Genomic DNA, 19985 nt, shown 5'->3' with positions numbered 1-19985 from the left:
CCTCCCAGCCAGCTTCCTCTGCGTATTTTTAGGCTTTCTTTCCCTGATAACTTGGTCTTACATGGGGCTTTGGCTTGCCATGACCTCTTCTACTTTAACTTCATATCAAACGTTTCAGGTTTTTCCAACCTGCATTTGATGATGTCCTGATAATATAATTAGTGATAACCTTGTTTTACAAGCAGTCAGCTTCTATTCCCTCCATGCTTTTCTTTAAAAATTTACATGAGACTGGGTGAGGCAGAGTATAAGAACGAGTGTGTCTGGTGGACCTCGCTCAGCTCAACCAGCCACGTCATAGTTGCTGACCTGCTTAGGGAGGCCTGCCCAGGCTGGGCGGGTGGGTCACTTGCTCTCTAGGGAAGCCCCTTCCCCAGAGCTGTTCTCTTCAGAAGAGGCATGGACGGAAACATGACAGAGACTTGGATAGGATAGCCCAGCACAAACCATCTTGCTCCTCCCTACTCAGAGTTAACCGTTTACTGACTGAATTTACCCACATGAACTACTACTGTCTTGACTCCATCTATAAAGGGCCTAAGTAATAGTGGAAGGTGAACTTGAGACCAAGTAAGAGGTTTCTTTCTGGGAGGTTGGTGGGTTTTGTCTGGTTTCCTTCAGGTGTTGCTGGCTCCTGCTGTCAGTGACTTTGAGGTTGGCATCAGCTCCTCGAGCTTCCCCTGGGATCTCTACCCAGGATAGATGCCTGTCCTAGGCGTTCTTTCATGAGTTATAAAAACTTATTATTGAGTGTCTCCTCTGGATCAGGCATTGTGATTGGCCTTGGGAACATAAAATAGTAAACAAAACAGACACAACTCCTACCTCGTGGAGATTAAGTCTAATGGGAGAAGTAGGCATTAAATAAATCACTGTACTATTACAGTTGATGGGTGCTGTGTGAAGGGTGTTTGAGCCACCACATTTAAGCTGAGACCCGAAGGCTGTTAGACATAGTCACTCAAAGGAGGGGAGGAAGAATTTCAGGCAGAGGAAACAGCCCGATCACAATCTGTGGTCATGTCTAGAACATTGCCTTGTTCCTGAGAATGTTGAGTGTGGCCGTGCCTGGGCTTTTTTTTTTTTTTTTAATATACATTCATTTGCTTTATTTTTTAGATTCCACATGTAAGTGATAACATAGAGTATTTGTCTTTCTGTCTGTGGGCATTCTTAAATGACCCACTACCACGAGGTCATGAGCTCCTGTAGAGCAGGGACTTCCAGTACAGGGCTCATGATAGGCACTTAATAAATATGTATTGAGTAAATAAGAGGGGTTGGTCATAGACAGTCTTTGAGCCACTTTCTGTTAGACTTTTTTTTATTAAAATATGACATATTGCTCATGAAAAGGTCTGAAGTAACTTGATTTTTCAAAAGCTGCTTCCCCAGTGAGGCTGGCTGGTGGCCTCCCTTGGAGAAGGCTGTTTGTCAGGTCAGCACGTCCTCGCCCTGCCTCTCCTGCTGTTTTCCACGCCGTGTTCTTTACCCTGTTGGCTTTGCCTGGAGTTAGAGAAGCTGGCCAATGGGACATGGAAGCCATGTCCAGGAGTGTGTTTTCTGGGCTTTTCCAGAGATGAAGCCTCCTCACAGCTGTTGAGCAAAGCAAAGCATCCACTCTCTAGACAACTTGGAAAGTTCCTCTGCATAGGTGAGGTTTCCAGGTCACTGAAGGTTTGAATAACTCAAACTTTTTAAGTCATTCCTAATTTAAGCATTCTCAGTTTTACATATATTAGGCATTTCCCTGTATTTTTAGAAGAATTCATTTTTTCTTTATAACAGGCATGTATTTTAAACAGTATGTTACTGTCAGTGCTTCTTGAGGGTGTGTATAACTTTGCATCTCTCATGACTCTGAAGACATACAGATAGGAATTTTATAGTCTTCCTGCTTGCTATTTTGTAATTAGGAGATTGGTTGAAACTTGTAACTGCTGTCAGGGTGCTTGCCTTTTTCTAATCTCTTAGTACCAATACACTGTAAAATTGGAAACCATATAACCAGGTTTTATTTACTTGTTCTTGTATTTAAACATTTGTTCCTTCACCAAATATGTGTTCCGCCAAGTATTGTGCTAAGCACTGAGGTTGCAAAGCTGAGGAGGATGAGTTCCTTGCCCTCCAAGAACCAGAGGAGCAGAGTTGGGGGGACTGTGGTGGAGAATTGGGCCAGTGGGAGCACCTATACCAGACTGAGCTGTTCTGAGTGAGGGAATGGCTGGGCCCCAGTAATGACCCTGAATTTCTAAACCCATGGAGTGTATAAACTTCACTGCTTATATTTTGTGCCATCTATTTTGGCTGCAGAGGCCATTTCCTGTGTCTGTCAAGTTCTAGATAGTGAGAGCCTGTCATGAGCTGAGCTTCAGGTAGATGAGGTCTTACCTGACATCCATGGTCCTATATATATATATATTTTTTTTTTTTTTTTTTTTTTGCCAATTTCTATCATTATTAGTGATGCTACTGAATAACTTGGTTAAGGAGCCAATCCTCAGGCTTCCCCATTGTAAAAGCATATCTTTCACCCTTTATAAGCAACTTATAGGGTAACACCTTGACATGTGTAAACATCCCATCCTCCAAAAATTTCTCAATGTTTTAGAGTCAATTGATGAAACTTTCCTGAATCCGTTATGTGTATTGCAAAACTGATTCTTCTAGCATTTCTTTAGCATTTACTCGTTGTCAGTGTTCTGTGGATATCTTTAGATCCTCCTTCTCCCCTACCCCCATTATGGACTAGATTTTTATTTCTTCAGTGCATTGTAATACATTACAACCATCACTCTTTTTGGTATGCAAATGGTCCAAGTCTGGCCAGTTGGGAGCCCCTTTGGGCTGACCCCTGTATCCTTGACATTCATTAATCCTTGAGCACATCCTTGCTTTCTGACATGAGATGTCCCAGGCCCACCTTGTCCTTTCCCTGCCCCACCCCTGGAATCAGCCATATCTCAAGAAGCCCTTTTATTGCAGAATAACATTTAGAAACCAGGACTTGGGCACCAGGAGTGCCTGTTGCTACAGAGATATCATGGCTCCTAGACTCTTTTAATGCCTAAAACTAGGAAATACATTAAAAGAGGAAAAAATAGACGTGCATTGATATTTCTCCTAAAGTGTTACTCTCTTATAAGGTCTGTGTTAGAAATTCAATTATGGTGATGCTCTGAGCTTATCAAAGAACCTTTCCTCTTTAAAAAAAACAAACAAACTTAAAATCCCTTTGTATCTGTTCTCATCTCTCTGGAGGGAGAAGGGACAACTGCACAACCAGTGCTCAGAAAGGTTAAGTAAGTTGCCCAGGATGATTCTGTCGTTTTATCGAGTACACTCTTTCTAAGCGTATCTGTGCTACTTCTGTGCTGGCAAGAGATCACTGGCAGTGTCTCTTCTGTGTTTTAGTAAATTCCTTTTATATCACACTTTTGCTACATACCTAAAAAGCATTTCTGATGTTGCCAATATTCATAATTTATTCTGGGTCCTTTCAGGTGCGGCTAAATCAAGTCCAGCATCTAAACCAGGATCCACACCTTCTCGTCCCTCGTCAGCCAAAAGGGCTTCGTCCAGCAGCTCAGCATCCAAATCTGATAAAGATTTAGAAACACAGGTCATACAGCTTAATGAACAGGTAACTTGGCATCCCCAGCTCTGTCTCTGGGAGCAGTGACAGGTGTCAGAGGGTGAGATGAGCAAACTCCTGTGGGCTTGAGATAGGGGGAGGGAAGCGGCAGGAATCAGTGGCTTCAAGCAAGTAAGAATGAAAGGAACTATTGGGGCAGATAATCAGTGGCCCATTGTGAATAAAAGATGTTAAGTCACAAATCTCAAAGCTATACATTGAGACAGAGGGACAGATGACTTGGCTTTAGGTCATTGCAGGCCTGCAGGCCAGCCTCCCCCTCCCCTACACCTCAGTGCCTGTTAGGAGCTCCAGGCTAGACCATGGCCACTTCTAGCCGGTCTAGATTGTGTTAAAGGCATCAGGGGTTAGTCTCCCTCCTTCCTTCCTTTCTTTCAGCAGCTATCTGTTAAGCCTGTTGGATGTGACAGACACTATACTTGATGCTGATAATATAATGGCAGCAAGTTAGAGAGCTTCCCTTCCCTCATAGAACTTACAGATAGCAGCCACACACCATTGTCTATTACACAAGCAAAAGCCAAACACCGAACACTTCCCACAAGAGTGAAAGTACACAGGAGCACTGAATCCAGGAATAGGGGATCAGAAGGGCCACAGTTAAATAGAACTTTCCTTTTTATCTAATACCCCTAGGATTGCAGTAAATCTAGGTCTACTGCCTTCGAAATTTTCAATATAAAGGCTTAGGTATGCTTTCTAACTAACAATAGCTAATTTTGCCCAAGAGTATACATAGTTTAAAAGTAATAAAACAATTGGTAGCATAGGGCCCAGCGAAGAAACCACCCACCCTTGCCCTGAGTTAGGAGGAGAGTCTTTTATCCTGGCCACTCCCACCCCTGGGAGAAGAGCCATTATCCCAGGTTCCCGGGCTGTTCCCAGCCACTCACTGGGCATGGGCAGATCCCGGTGATTAATCTGATTCTTGATGAGCCAGCAAGAGTCTGGAAACAGTTTTTGAGATAGTTGTGTATTTGCAAACGAGAATCTAGTTAAAAAGCAAGCAGTTGCTTAACTAGGGTGTTTCTTTACAATTCTGAACACTTTAATGAAAAAGGTAAAACCTTAAGTCATCCAGTGCGTAGGACTTTGATTTAGAAACTGTGGAATGTTCTAATTACCTGCTGATTCTCAGTTTGAGCCCTTATACAATTTCCAGCAATGAGTTCTTCTAGAATAAAAGGCAGTTAGTACTGAGACTGAGCTCTAGAGCCCGCGAGCCACAACTGCTGAGCCCACGTGCCGCAACTACTGAAGCCCACGTGCCTAGACCCCATGCTCCGCAACAAGAGAAGCCACCACAGTGAGGAGCCCGTGCACCGCAACGAAGAATAGCCCCTGCTCCCCACTCACTGCAACTAGAGAAAGCCTGCAAGCAGCAACAAAGACCCAACGCAGCCAAAAATAAATAAATAAAATTAAAAAAAAAAAAAAAAAAAAAGGCAGGACATCCCTAAGTAGCCTTGGGCCACATGCCTGAGGCTCTAAGCAAAGTAGACCTGAAGAGAGTTGGGTGTGGGTCTGTAATACTTTAGATTTATAACTCTTTTCTCCTTAGAAACTCAAATTCTTTTGATATCTTTTGATATCTTTACTATCTCATGTTTCTTCATCTACCCCTACCACACCCAGTTTCCCAAAACACCAACCCAAAGTAGAAACACACTGGAACCTCAAGATCCTGCCTGCCCCTCTCTCTCTCGCTTACGGCCTTCACCAGCCAGCCCTACTTCCTCTCCTTGGGGCTGGCTCTGGGCTCCCAGTAGCTCTCCAATCACACACAGTGCCCCAAGGGCACCAGCCCTCTACGGTGCTTCAGCTAAACTGTTGTCCCATCCAAAATGCCACTCTAGAGAAGACACAGAGAAGCACGTTCCAGTGGCCTTCCTCCTCCTGGTTGTAATTCCTTCATTACTTCCAAAGGTCTCACTCCCAGGCTGTCCCCCCATGCATTCACATGGAGGAGGAGTGTCCCCGTACCTCCATCTGTCCCCCAGAGGGAAGGTCGGACACATCCTACATTGTGAGCCTTCATTCACCACCTGTTTACTGAGCGCCTCCTTCAGCTGTATTTCCAAGGCTATGTTAATGCTCCCTCCATTTTCTGTCCCTGAAGCCTACTGGGTGCTCCCCGAAGCTGGTGCGGAACCACACACAGGCATCACTGTGTTGGAATTGAGGACATGAAGACGAGGAAGGGCCAAGGAAAAATGCCCGGACCAAAGAGTGAATTACAGTGGTAATAGACAAAGTGACCAGTGCCGTAAACTTTAAGAATTCTCATTCACTTGGCCTCATGCCTTGATTTGGGCAGTCTCCCGTGACATGCTATGAAAGCACCACTGTGTTAGAGAATTTCAATGATAGAAATGAACCAAAAGACACAGGGGAGGAAAAGACAGGACTAAAATAATCAGGGGGTGTTTCTGGAGAGTAGGTGAGCAAACAGGCGGTGGGATGGGGTCCCTGCTTGTGCTCGGGGACCACGGGGGCTGAAGAGTGGGGCCTGATTAGCCCGCACCAGACACTGACCATGGCTCAGACTGGAAGGCTGGCCAGATCTATAGTTTGTGGACACCTGAGCGGTGGAGAATTGGGAGAAGAGAACTTCCCCTTGACTTTTCTCAAGGGTCCATCCCCAGCATCCCCTCCACGGCTTAGGCTCCTGCTCTGACACATGAGGGAGCAAGGAGGCATCGGAGTGGGACTGTGAAAATGGCATCCCATTTGCCAACTGATCTTTCATCAAGTGATTTAGCTCCTGTTGGTTTTTACCAGGGAAAGTTTATAGCTGTGCATCTGTTAACCTCATGCATCTGGAATAGCAGCACAGGCCAACCTGGGCTGGGTGTTTCTACAGAGCCTCAGCTCTTGGTTCACTGTCCAGACCACAGCACTTGAGAGGCTGACAAGCCTGGTTTCCGTGGGTCAGAGGCATCCAGAGACCCTTCTTGCCTGACACAGGGAAGGGGAGCTGGCAGACAGCAGACACCTAAACTACCACAGATCCGCTGGTGGCACCAGTGCAGGCTTGAGATGGATCTGTGGTCGAGTCTGGGTGGGGTGGGGGGAGGTTCTAGAATAAACAGAGTTTTCTTTCTTCTGGAATTCAGGCAACTGGGTTTCCTTCAGTTTTTACAAATGTCCAAGCCATAGTATTATCAGAAATAAGAGTTGAAAGTTAGTGACAGAGGGAATTCCCTGGCAGTCCAGTGGTTAAAGACTCGGTGCTTCCACTGCAGGGGGGCATAGGTTCAATCCCTCCTCAGGGAACTAAGGTCCTGCAAGCCGCAAGGCGTGGCCAAAAAAAAAAAAAAAAAAAAACAAGCAACTGATCCTCCTTTGCTTTGTAACCAGCTACATGAGGGCATCAGTGAGGTTAACTCTGAGGAAGAACCATATCCTTGAGTCTTACTGGATGGATACAAGTTTGCCAGGTGCACAAGGAGATGGACACTGCATGTGCTGAGTATCTGTTTGAATGAATCAATAACTCCAGACAGATAAATAGCATGTACCAAGGACCGGAGTTACTAGAAACAGAGAGATTTTCCACTCCAAATGTAATCTTTGGAAATCTGTGAAGGGTGATTTTTCATATACTGAAAGAGAGATTTCTCATGAGGAGAACCATGAGAGACCTAGTTCACCTCCTAAGGATATTCTCTGCATAAATATAAATGCTCAAAGGGTTCAAAAAACTTGAGGGATTCTGAGAGAGCAGGAAGGGGGGGGTGATGGTTTGGGCCTGTGTGGAGCTGCTCAGCCTGCAGCCTGGAATTTGAGACCAGATCTGTCTACACTGCCTGTGGTGTTTCTTCAGCCCAGGTGACGGCTCTGCCAGCCTCAACCCGTGCCCTCTTCCCTTCACCAGCACCATCTCCATAACCACCGTGAGAAGCTGCAAGGCCCCTGGACCCGCATCAAGGGAGAAAAAAGGGAATGAGGGCTGTTCTGCTGAGGGACTGGAGCTTCCACATCTTCCCGCCTTTCATGTGATGAACTCGAAGCCAGAACTAGAGGAATTAAGACAGATCCACTCAGCCTGCTTTTAGTCTCGCCCAGTTTTCCTTGTGCAGCCATGCCCCAGTCCCTCAGTAGGAGCTTTTGTCTAGTTTGGCTCAGGAACATGAATGAAGGGCTCCAAAGTCGAGGGCGGCTCTCAAGTGACGTGAAGAAAAGAGGTTCCGCAAAGCGCGTCTGAAGGGACCACAGTGCCAGCCCTTCCCTCCCGTCCCCTCCCTCCTCCCGCTCTCGCCTCTCCCCTCCCTGCAGAGGATGAACGAGTTGGGGGAAAGATGTGCCCCGGCCCAGGTTAGTTACCAGGAGAGGAAGGCTGACTCGGAGCCCGGGTGGAGCTGTCTCGGGCAGAAGGATCCCCGGGCCTCTGGGTATAAACGGTTGGTTGACAGGAGTGACAAGTGTGCTGTTGAAGCTGGGGGTTCGGGCCCAGGCTCAAGCTCCGGCAGCAGCCCCTCATCTCTCCCCAGACCTGCACGTCGGTTATTTTTGCACATCTGTCTTTTCATGTTTTGCATCTTTATATGCAGGCACAGTCGGTCATTTATTTCTTATGCTGTAGTTTGAGGATGTTCTTTTCCACCTTCCCTCCCTCACAGGTACATTCGTTAAAACTTGCCCTTGAAGGCGTGGAAAAGGAAAGGGATTTCTACTTCGGAAAGTTGAGAGAGATTGAGCTCCTCTGCCAGGAACACGGGCAGGAAAACGATGACCTCGTGCAGCGACTCATGGAAGTCCTCTACGCTTCGGAAGAACACGTGAGTGTGAGCAGAGCCCTGACGCCTGTGTTCCAGAGTGATGCTCTTGGTCAGAGTGCAGTGATGCCGTGCCTTCAGATACTGCCCTGGGACCTTAGTGAGACTTGCAGCTCAGCCAGTGCATATGATGTTCCCAGAGGAATAAACACGATCCTCATGATCCATTGACCCATGCTTATGGGACCTGCATTTATCAATCTGGGAAGAGATGCGCGGATGGTTGCCAGTTGTTGGGGGCAGGGGACAGGGGGACTTCGATTGAGAAAAATAGGCTTACACAGCCAAATCTCAAGTGGTTTTCAACTCTCTGAGCAAATGAGCAGTAAGACTGTGTGCAAAGATTCTTCTTTCCTCGTGACAGATCAGAATGTGGTTAAAGGAAAAATTAATCTAGATGCTTTTCCCATCCCCAGAAGTCCCACAACTGTTTTTTCCTTCATAGCTGGTTGTCTTGGTTACACTTTGCCAGTACAGAGCAGCATTGTGTGGCAGCCCTTTGTGGAAGAATACTTCTGGAAGGCCTGCTCTGTAGAGGCCCTGCCCACCAGGGTTGCTCCCCACAAGTGGATGTGCCGAGGGGGGACCCAGGATGTGGCTCCGTCCGCGCATGGAAAGCAGATGTGAGGAGCGGCGGAGGAACATGAGTCTCAGGAAGTGAGGAGGGGAAGGGGCAGGATAAACGGCAGAGCCCAAGGCAGCTCACCCCAAGTCTGCCCAGACAGGCAGGGAGAGGCCCTGGCAGCTGTAGTGGGATCCCCGTGGGGCTTCACCTTCGGGAGGGTGGCGTGGTGAAAGGCAGGAGAACATGGGCCGGGGTTGCAGGCATCCTTCTGCCAGGTTGGGGCTGAGGAAGTGTTTGGGTAGGTGTGATTAGGAGGCCTGCAGGTGCCCTGAGGGCTCTGTGGTTGAGTTGCATGTGTGTTGATATTTCCACAGAACATAGGAAGCCACCAGCAAGTTTACTTTATCTTATTTCAGCCGAATACCAGGCAGATGTTTACTCCGTGTAAGATTAAAATCCTAGCTCTGAAATTTTCTGAAACTGTCTGGAGTTTGGGGACTCTCCACCACTTTTTCTGTTTCCCCCAGATCTGTATATATTCTTAAACCTCCTTCTTGGTTAGCTCAGACTATCGATCTTGAGGCCCTGGGAATCCGCTTGCCCAGGTCCCAGAGATAGCGACGGCTGTACAAAATATCATTCTCAATATTTTCAGATCTGACGGAAGGAACCAAAGGCTGGTTTGTAGTGTGTGTGTATCTGCACCACCCAAAGTGGCATTTTTATGACATTCTGTATTTAGAGAGTACTTTGTCATCTGTCAAGCGCTAGACGAATTGTGGTTATTCTCTTCACAAGCTTGTTTGAGGCTGAATTCGATGAGGTCTGTGCAGCACCATGAGCCTGAGTGAACCGTGCTGCTGCCCATCCGGGACGGTGCCCACTCACGGGAGCAAGGCGGCTTGCAGGATGGACTCTTCCTGCTGATTCTTACCTTCTAGCCTTCTGATTCTAACCTCGAGCCAGATCTTGTCCCAAAGGAGGAGTCCTTGTGAGGGAGCGCCGTCAGGTGAACTCCAAATTAAGGGTTGGCAGGGCCACTGAATTCCTAGCTGATGGCAGGTAGGGCTGGCCGTAGGCAAGAGCTCTTGCCTCCTGAGAGTTCAGGGGTGTCTTCCTGGATGACTACACTCGGCTTCTGTTAGACCATTTATATCTCCAACACCCCCAGCACACACACCAGCACCAGCTTACGGCGGCCTGGATTCAGAGAGCCATTCTTGCAGCGTATGGGCAGTTAACGCACACACCCCTCAAAGAAGTAATACTTCAGAGCATCATCAGTCATTAAGACTAATGGGTTTAGCAGGTCCTTTCCTCAAACTCTTGGGATGGGAGATGAGGGGGAAGGCCAAGGGCTTTACATGTATCAGCTCCTTTAATTCTCTGGATAATCCTATTAGGTAGATATGGGTGTTAGCCCATTTATAGATGAGAGAAACTAAGGCAGACGAGAGGTTAAATAACGTTCCCGAGTGTATAAGCAGCATAATTTCATTTGAACTCGAGTCCTGAGTTCGTGCCCTCCCTAATCCAAGCCTGAGCCGCCTTTTAAATGGAGAACATGATAGTAGTAATAGCTATCCTTGAGCATTTAGCGTGTGCTAGATATTACGTTTATGTTCTATATATATATTTCTCACCAGATCCTTATGTGGTGTACTATTACTTATCTCTGCTTTACAGATAAAGTTACTTGCTCAATGACCCATCTTTAATAAGCTCCATCACTACCCAGGTTTCTCTAACTCAGAGCCCAGAATCTTAAGGACTATGTTCCCTGCTTCTCAGTATATTGGGTGCCATGGGGAAGGGAAAAAGTAAAGGCGGTACCTCGTGGGGGAAACTGCAGGACAGACTTTGTCAAATTGACAGTATTGAGTTGCATGTGTTCTGTATGTGAAGAAGGGAATAGTCAAATTCCTACCTGGATTTTCTCCAAATAATTCCCTTCATCTTGTTTTGTTGTTTGACACCTTCAAAAGTATTGTCTTGGCCTCTTTCTCTGGGCAGTCTGTTTAATTTGGTATCTGCCAAGAACCTCCATTTTCTTCTGGTGGGTAGTGTCCCTAAACCCACCTTTGTTGTTCTGACTGGCACTGTGCTGATGTCATCAAATAGAGAGAAACGTGGTAGGGAGAAGAGAGAGACAGTGGCATCACTGTTGAGTGTAAGCTAAGGAGTATCCAAAGTCCAGGAAGAGATTTAGAGGCAGTAACCAGTCTACTGGAATCTGGAAGAGAAAATATAGACTTAACACAAACTTAACACATGTTGGTTACCAGTGCAAAATCTTCAAATGCAGTTGCTGCCTTAATTCTTCTCATTCCAGGATAACCTCTAATGCAACTCTGTGTCTGGACAGCTCCAAAAGAAACACATCAGGCTATGCTGAGTTTTCTATAGAGAATAAGCTGGAATATGCCAAGTGTCCTTGTTTAGAATGTGACAAGACCCATTTTTTTTCCTTTTTTTTTTTGTGATACGTGGGCTTCTCACTGTTGTGGCCTCTCCCGTTGCGGAGCACAGGCTCTGGACGCGCAAGCTCAGCGGCCATGGCTCACGGGCCCAGCCGCTCCGCGGCATGTGGGATCTTCCTGGACTGGGGCACGAACCCGTGTTCCCTGCATCGGCAGGCGTATTCTCAACCACTGCGCCACCAGGGAAGCCCAAGACCCATTTTTTTTAAACTTCGGTTTCTATATAGAGAGAGGTCGAAGACTGTCTGCCACATGCCTGGACACTTCACGGTATTTTCCATGCTGCACACGCGCACACATGATACTTCTTACAGAGGCGGATGGCGAGAGGCTCAGGAGCGGCTGGCCTGCTCTGCTCTCTGCTTCCCTTCCTGGAGGTTCATGGAACCATCCTAGACACCTTAGAGCTACAAGTGTTTGCCTCTCTCCCTGAGCGTAGCGAGTCCTGGTTCTGTGGTAGCCTCCCAGCTTATCCAGGTTCTACCATTGAGGCAGTGAGCCTTTAAAAAGCTTCTACCCTTGCCTAGGAAAGGCATCACTTGGGAAAAAAAATATGCTCAGAGGTTGCTGGGCCACTGCACCCACCCGCAAGCTCTCGGAGCCTCCTTTTTCCCTTGCTGTGCTTGATCCTGACACTGTGTCTTGTTTTCAGGCCATTCTCACACTTCAGTGCTAGGTGGACATGCAGCCATGGGGGCCGTGATGTCTGGGAAAAAATGCCGGTACTTTATTCATGATGCCGCTGGTCGGACTTCTGTGCACATCTGAGAGGCAGAGATTTCTGGTTGGTTGCCTCCCTCCTCGAGATGAGAGGGGTGCTGAGGAATCAGAGGCTGCAGTGAGTGCCTGCTCTTCAGTTCACCACAGATGGACCCGACATTGACACTTCAGGTGGAGGCATTCGCTGGAGAGGCCTCCTCCTTCAGTCTTTATTTAGTGGTGTCTGGTCTTTGATTCTCGTGATCAAGCAATCCTAGGATAACATGTTTGGAAGATGTAGAAATCCAGATGAGAGTTTTGAGTGTGGAAGTAAACAGAGGCAGTTCAGTTTGCAGTCACAGAAACCTAATGGAAGTTTCCAGAGCAGATGGCCAGCTGGCTGTCCAGTGCCTCTCATTATGATTCTCATTATCTTTATTACTTAACTAGGGGCCACAGGTGTCTGGGCTTAACGCCGTTGGTTAGCGGCTGCCCTGTGGATCTGTAGGCTGAGGGTCACCTGCTAATACAGAGACACTTGTTTCCTGAGGTCCTGTCACAGAAGCCACTGTTGAATGACCTAAAGATACTACCCCCTTCAGCCCACATCTTTTGAATTCAGCCTGCGTTTGTCACTGGACGCAGCATTGGGTCTATAGAAAACAGACACAGCCCCTGCCTTCGAAGAGCTCACAGTCCCCTTGAGACAGACAGGGACACCACTAACTGGAATTTGTCAGGTTGTGATAAATGCAGTAATAGAGACATAAATAAACTTGTGTGGGGAGCACAAAAAGACAGCCTGGAGGGACAGGCAAGGACTTCACAGAGAAGATGACATTTGTGTTGGACGCGGAAAGATGATTAGGAATGTCCGCAGTTACAGAGTTAAGACGGGAGTAGTTTTTCAGCAGAGGAAACGGCAGGAACAAAGCAGAAAGGAAAGAACAGCCGGACTCGCTGGTGTGAGTGGTGGCAGATGAACCTGTTGTGCGCCGCCTCCCACATCTGGGAAGGTGGGAGCCATGCCCCCTCCCCCGCAGCCCAGCTTCTTGACGGCCCTCCCCCTTGTCCCCTCCTTTGTCCCTGCTCTCCTCCCACAGTAGCCGAGAGCATTCTTCAGTACTGTCTTCCTGCTTGCTTCTCCTTCTAATGATTATTACAAGAATAAGGAACTCCAAAGCATCACTCACAGCTGTGAGTGGATTGATATGCAAATATTAGACTTAATTAAGTAGGTGGCGCCCCAGTGCTTTAGTCACATGTTTGGCCTAGGTTTCGCCTGGCCTCCTCCTCACCTGTGCGTTTAAGTTCTTCTTCAGTCTTGCATGGGGCATAAGAGAAAGATCATTTTGGTGTGTGAGTGCCTCCACAGCACTGTGGGCTGGGAGCTCCCAGTGGTGATGTGCAACAGCTGCCTCAGAGTTACAGTTGTGTCCTGCCAGACTTTCAGAGCACCTTAATTTGAACCCCAAGCATTAGCAATCCATTGGTAACCCAGGACGTTTGTTCTTTATAGCCTCGGTACCCAACAAGAGTGCTCTGGGGTCCGCAGTTCCTGCAGATGAGATGCATGACCTCACAGCAGTGCACTGTGAATGAGGGAGCTGCCCTTGGCCAGCTGGAGACAAGGGCACTGCACCCACCCCCTGGCTCATCAAGTATGGAAAGGAGGCCTGAGGGGGAGCCTTATCTAGTGGGTTTCTCATCCCGCAGCTGGTTTTGACAGGCCCACAGTTACTTGAATCCAAATCTTCCGACTTTCATTCCTGAATTAAATCCAGTATCCCACAGTTAACTCGCAGTCCATGATGTGAGCAAATAAGATTTTCTGTAAAATGTCAAACAGATCCTCATTTCTGACGATCTTCCCATCAGCAGCGTAACATTCACAAAAACAATTATGTAAGAAAAGTGCACTTCAGACCAGCTGAAGTCTGGGCAATATGATATGGAAGGCACCACACTGGCATTAAAAAGTTAGGATGACAAATACAATAACATCTCTACCCTTTAAGGGACTCAGAGGCTCAGAGCCTGGCTGAAGAGGCAGCCATGGAGCCAGCCAGTGGGGACACACGAGCACGCGCCCATACACAGGGCTGCAGTGTGCCACCTGATGGAAGTGTGAATCAAGGATGTAAAGCTCAGAGGAGTGATCCGTTCTGGGGTGAAGGCAGTGAGAAAGGCATGGGGAAGAGCATGCGGCAGAGCAGACACCCCGGAGTTCCTGGTCCACCATTCCTGGTCAATTCCCACGAGCACGAGTTTCCTTCTTTGCCCCTAGACTAGAGGGAGGCTGGTGGCTCTTCCTCGCTTGTTCTATCCCAGCAAGAGGTGCTCTTCCGGGAGCAGGAAGAGCACCTCTGTCCCTGAGGCACTAACTGAGCCGAGAGGACCACCCTCACGTGTGCTGAGTGGTGGGCAAAGAGGCTTGTGGAGGATGCTGCAGGGCCGGCCCAGGGACGAGCTGGCAGAGCCTGGAGCAAAGGGGGGCTTGGGGCTCTGAGGTCAAAGGACATCGTGGTTAAGGAATTAAGGAGCGAGGTGTCCCGAAGGACAGCAGGATGTGGGCAGAGAGAGTAGCATTTGGGCCTTCACATTTCAGAGGTGCAGCAGTTTTAGGTATGATGACAGGGTGTGGTCATGGGGTGAGCTAATATTTATTAAATTAAATAATGTGCTTCTTGACACCAAGCCAGTAAGGACGGTGCTAGATTTGAGCCCAAGTCTTCAATACGATGTCATTTTCTACTCTTGTCATAGAAAAGATATTTTTTAAAAAATTATTTTTACTTCTAGAACATATTCTAATGAGTTACCAAGAAAAAAGAATCACAGCTCACACTTATATTATGTGCCAAACAGTGTTCTAGGCACTTCACCTATTTTAACTCAGAGTTCTCTGTTGAATTCAGTGACTCCATTGATTCATTGATCAATGACACTCATTGAAAACTCTCTTAAATGGGCACTTTTGTCCTATCCCCCACCTGTACAGATGAGAAAACTGAGGCACAGAACAGTTAAGTCACCCAGCTTGTAAATAATGGATCTGGGAGATGAACTCCAGGTCCATGCTTATAACCTTGACATTATGCTGCCTCTCAGAAGATAAGTGGCACGTGACCTTGGCTGATAGTCTGGGTCATCTGTTCTTGCACCCTCTCTGATGTCTTCTTCCTGACACACATGCATTGAGTTGTACAGTAAGCAAGGTCTGACACAGATGGATGAGGCCCTATCCCGACTTCAGTAACCTCAGGATCCAATGGATGAGGCCACAAGGTTCAAGACAAACAAGATTACAAGTCAAAAGTTTTAAGGCCAAGGAAGAAGCAAAATGCAGGAGGAGGGAGAGAATCCTGGCTCAGGGATCAGGGGAAATGATCCTGCTGCATTTGAGTTGGATCTTGACGGGTGTGTCCTTGGCTAAAGAGAATAGGGGCCAGACAGGAAGGGGGTGTGCAAAGTGCAAGCGAACACAAGCACGTCTGTACATCCCAGCATACGCTCCCGACTGCATCGCAAAAGCATTGCGCATTCTGGAGGGAGCAGTCAGCCCTATTGATTAGCTACGTTCCCTCTGCTTGGGTAGTAAAGAGCTAATTATTCTTTGTGAGATTTAAAAAAAAAAAACAAAAAGAATTGGCAGATATAGCTGACCAGGGTTTATGTTCCCTGGAGTTTAGTGTTCGTGATGTGCTTCCCTGTTATACGCAGTAAATAGGTCATTTGAAGCCAAGTAGAGGAACACCTCAACCATCAGAAAGTAAGCAAAGTCCTCACGTACCCAAAATAGATGTCCTGAAGTCCCTGAGCACAAGCTCCTGAGCTCCCCTGTTGGAGACGCCGTCTGGCTGGGGGCAACCCAGAACCACAGTTATTGTCCTTTCCTTACCTAACCACTCTAATGAGCTGCTTCTCTGCATCAGATGAGTAACAGATTATAACAAGGAGTCTGCTTCATGCTACCAGGTGAGGAGGAGGACAGCAGGGCAGGAAACAGGAAGCCATCAGACACACTGCAGGGGCCTGGGGCCCTGTGCTGTCACAGCAGGCTCACTCGTGGTTATCGTGACGCTCTTGAGTCCTTACATCTGGTTTACTGTCGTACAGCGGGTGGGAAAGTATGTTCTGTGATGATGTCCTTCCAGAATGGTCAGAAGGAAAACGTGGTGCCTAAAGCCTGCTGGCCGCGCTCCAGAATGGGCCGTTTCTTTATGGGGCGGGAAGGTGAAGGTATCCCTGTGTATGCCTGGGCTCCTGGGAGCGGGGAGGCACTTGCGTGGCAAAAGCCGTGGCGATGCCCTGCTGTGCAGCGATGGTGGGGCTGGGGACGCCGCAGGGCTGCTGGCAGTGAACTGCTTCAGCTGAAACCTCTCCCCCTGCCCCGCAGGAGGGCCACCCGGAGGAGCCAGAAGCAGAGGAACAAGTCCACGAACAGCAGCCCCAGCAGCAGGAAGAGTACTGAACCATCTCGGCAGCTCTCCACACTTCCATTCTGGTGGGAACTTTTCTTCTGGAGAATTGGAACACCTGTGGCCTCAAGCTCATCAGAAACCAGTTGTTCCCAGCCTGCTGTTTCATCACTGCGCCGGCACCCATGCCAGCCACCGCGCTCGGTTCCCATTTCCTTCGCCAAGACACACTAGCTGTGGCCGTGGGCAGCCTCCCCAAGACATCACGGGGTCACATACCTTCAACTTCACCACTTGGCTGCTTGAGATTGGTTCTGCTCTTTGCATTTCTTTCCAGAACAACTGTCCCCACCCCCACCCCACCCCCTTTTTATCCTGGTGTGAAACAATGGTAATTTGATATATGGTATTTATATTGGCATTTCTCAACCCAGTGTCACTAGATGTCACACACATTTGTGGTGCTTTGATGTTTGCAAGTCTAACCTCTGAACATAAATTTGGTCAAATAATAAATTGGAACAAAGGGAAAGAGATACTTGATATGAAAGCCATATGACAGTGACTTATTTCACGGGGAAAAACACCTAGTCAGTTTCTCCCTCTACTCACAAAGGGAAAAAAAAAAAAAGGAATCAAAACTAGGACTTAAGGGCCCAGCAGTGTTCAGACATCAGCATGTTAGACAACCACACAGTATCTTGTTAGTTTTGAAAGACATTCACTCAAGGAAAACACCATCTCGACTTGGCCCTCTAACTGCTTGCCCTTTCCCTCGCCTCCCCCCACCCAGATTCTCATGCTGTTTTCTTTCTCAGGGTCCTCTTTGGTGGGGAGCCACTCTCCTCAAAAGCTGTCATCAGTTGTCTGCAGTCATAGAGGGTCTGCATGGGCACAGTTCCTCCTGCCTCCTCGTGTGGGTTTCCGCCCAAATCCTCTCATCCACACTAGGGGATTCCTACTAAAGAATGACTTCAGGGTGTGCAGCCCCGGGTGGCACTGCATCATGCTGCACACTTGCTGGAAGGCTGGGAGTGAAGACCTTATGCATAGGAGCATAAGTCCAAGGGAGAATCCTGGTTCTGAAGTCTGGTGTTGACACTGGAATGACAGCACAGGAAAATCTGACTCCCAATGCCTTCTGGAATAAAGAATTCCCCCTCTTCAATTCTATGGCCCTCCTTGTCATTGACCTTCGCTAAATCGTGGCAATTCATAAACAGAGGAAACATTAATGAATTAAAAGCATTCCTTATTTTTTTTTAACTAATATTATTTGCACATTTTCTTAGTATCTTTCCAAATCTTTGCCTCTTCCCCACCCTGCCCTTTGACAGATGGTTTCCCTTCCTGGATCATTCATTTCACTCGGTTTCTAACTTTAGATTTTCTTTCACTTGTTATTTGACTTAGGTGCAACAAAAACAGCAAACAAGTGTGCCCACCCCACTTTCCTCTTAATTGAAAAGCTTAAAATAAATTTCTGAATTATGTGTCATAAAGCTTTGACATTTCTTTATTAACTGATGAAATACTAATTCTAAATTCTAGCATTGAAGCTTTCCACCAAAAGAAGTCTTCTCAAAATCTTTTGTGGCAGAGTGGTATTTATTGAGTAACGTGTGAAAAAGATTGCTTGTATTTTTGAGGTTATTACAGGACACTGTGCAGAACTGGACAGATGTTTCATGGGGTTTGGTTTCCCTTTCTTCTCTCTCCTGCTTGCTCTGCGCTACAGCGGCAGCTCGTTTCTCTCAGGCTGGAATACGGCCTGGCTCTCGGCAGTGACATCCTCCCACACCTGGTTGCAAGGAGTGGTCGTGCTATACACAGCATCGTGCTTAACAGTGTGTCGTTCCCCGCCACCCCACCCCACCCCGCCAAGCCTGTTGCACTCACTGGGTTTCCTTCTTTCTAAACAGCTCTTGTAAAGAGGCACAAAAAATAATTCTATGCAGGTGATCCTTCAGTGGTTCCTGGGCAGTTCTTTGCTTGCCTTGGACATGTCAGTAATACCCAGTGCCAGGTGGATCAGGAACCACACTCCCATCATGTGGGTGCACATGATTACTGGGTAACGTGCATAAGCCTCACCAGTGACACTCAGCCACTCTGTTCCTCCCCAAATCCCCAGCTTTCTCAGCTGCAAACATACTGGCCATATATCTGGCAAAGACAACTTTTGCCAGTCATCCTACATCCTTCTCCTTCCCGGAGTCTTGGGGCAGACCATTTATTTAGAGAGGAGCTATATACTTCTTTTTCTGTCAACATCTGAAATGTCTTCCATTGCCCTGCATCGCATGGGACATCACTGATGCTTTGGGGAATCTTTGACAGCTAAGTATCCTGGTCCTCTTCGGCTGCACCCCAGCCTCTGTACAGACCACCTCTCATTTCCCAGGACTGCTCCTTTCTCCCTGATGGCTTTACCCCATCATTCTCTCATCTCGGCAGCCAGTGCGTGCTTTCCTCTATGGAGCCCGTCACGCGTGGTCATGCTGGGCCGAGAAGCATCCCCTGGTGTGTGCTCTGCTCCTCCCTCTCAGAAGCCAGACTTCCGTCTTGGAGTCCCCTTCACACCCGCCACACCCGCCGCAGCTGGTTAGAGTACTTCCACTGCTCATATCAGGCAGGAAGTGATTGAAGCAGGGGGTAAAGAGAAAAGAGCAGGAAAGCAGAAAAAGAAAAGACAAAGACACACCCTGTTGACCTGAGAGAAGTAAACTCCAGAAGGGAACCAAGAACTCCTCCCTTCCCTGGTGAGTATTTCCATTATTCCGTTAAGGTTTAATATGCATTCAAATTACTTTTACTAAATAGTACACCATAAAGCTTTTGTTATATATTAAATGTAAACTGAAAGGAATGTAAACATATGTATTGTTAATTATAAATATAGATAAGTAATGACATAATAGATGAAAAAGTCTTATTCAGATGTATCACATTCATTTTACATTACCCACCTACTGTCGCATGGTAGAATAGTTTTTTGTCTCTGAATATGTGAATAACTTGACTTGCATTTATCTTTTTACATATTTAATAAAAAAAAAAAAGGTATATGTTAAAATGGCCTGGATCTATAGAGTCTTAAATTTTTATGCTAAAGGTTTCCTTTTCAGTGAGCACAGTTATACGAATAGGCTATTTGTGTAAATTCACACATACAGCCCACATTCTATTATGATTTACATGGTGGGAGGCCTTGTTTTTATTGACGGCAAATGTTGTAACAGGAATTACAGGTTAGTATTTGCTATCCAATGTAGCAGCTGTACTACCTTTTTAAAACTCTGCCAAAAAAATGTTCTTACCAAAAAGAAAGATACACCACTCATTCCCCTTAGGAAACATTCCACTTGCAAGCAAACAAAGGCCTGG

The 19985-nt window shown here is 47.2% G+C and overlaps 1 protein-coding gene across 4 annotated transcripts in view; it reads left to right on the top strand.

The window, feature by feature from the left end:
- MAPRE2 (microtubule associated protein RP/EB family member 2) overlaps nt 1-19674 on the top strand; it is a 166268-nt gene extending 146594 nt beyond the window's left edge. For all 4 annotated transcript variants that reach the window (XM_059041389.2, XM_067015290.1, XM_059041388.2 and 1 more), the window contains 3 exons: nt 3504-3643; nt 8278-8436; nt 16577-19674. In XM_059041389.2, the coding sequence (XP_058897372.1) occupies nt 3504-3643; nt 8278-8436; nt 16577-16651 (374 nt within the window). In that variant the 3' untranslated portion in view covers nt 16652-19674. The remainder of the gene's footprint in view (nt 1-3503; nt 3644-8277; nt 8437-16576) is intronic.
- The last annotated feature ends 311 nt before the right edge of the window (nt 19675-19985 follow it).

Source organism: Kogia breviceps, chromosome 15, assembly GCF_026419965.1.
Source record: "Kogia breviceps isolate mKogBre1 chromosome 15, mKogBre1 haplotype 1, whole genome shotgun sequence".
NCBI lineage: Eukaryota > Metazoa > Chordata > Mammalia > Artiodactyla > Physeteridae > Kogia > Kogia breviceps.
Note: the sequence above shows the minus strand (reverse complement) of the source record. Positions and strands in the feature narration are given on the sequence as shown.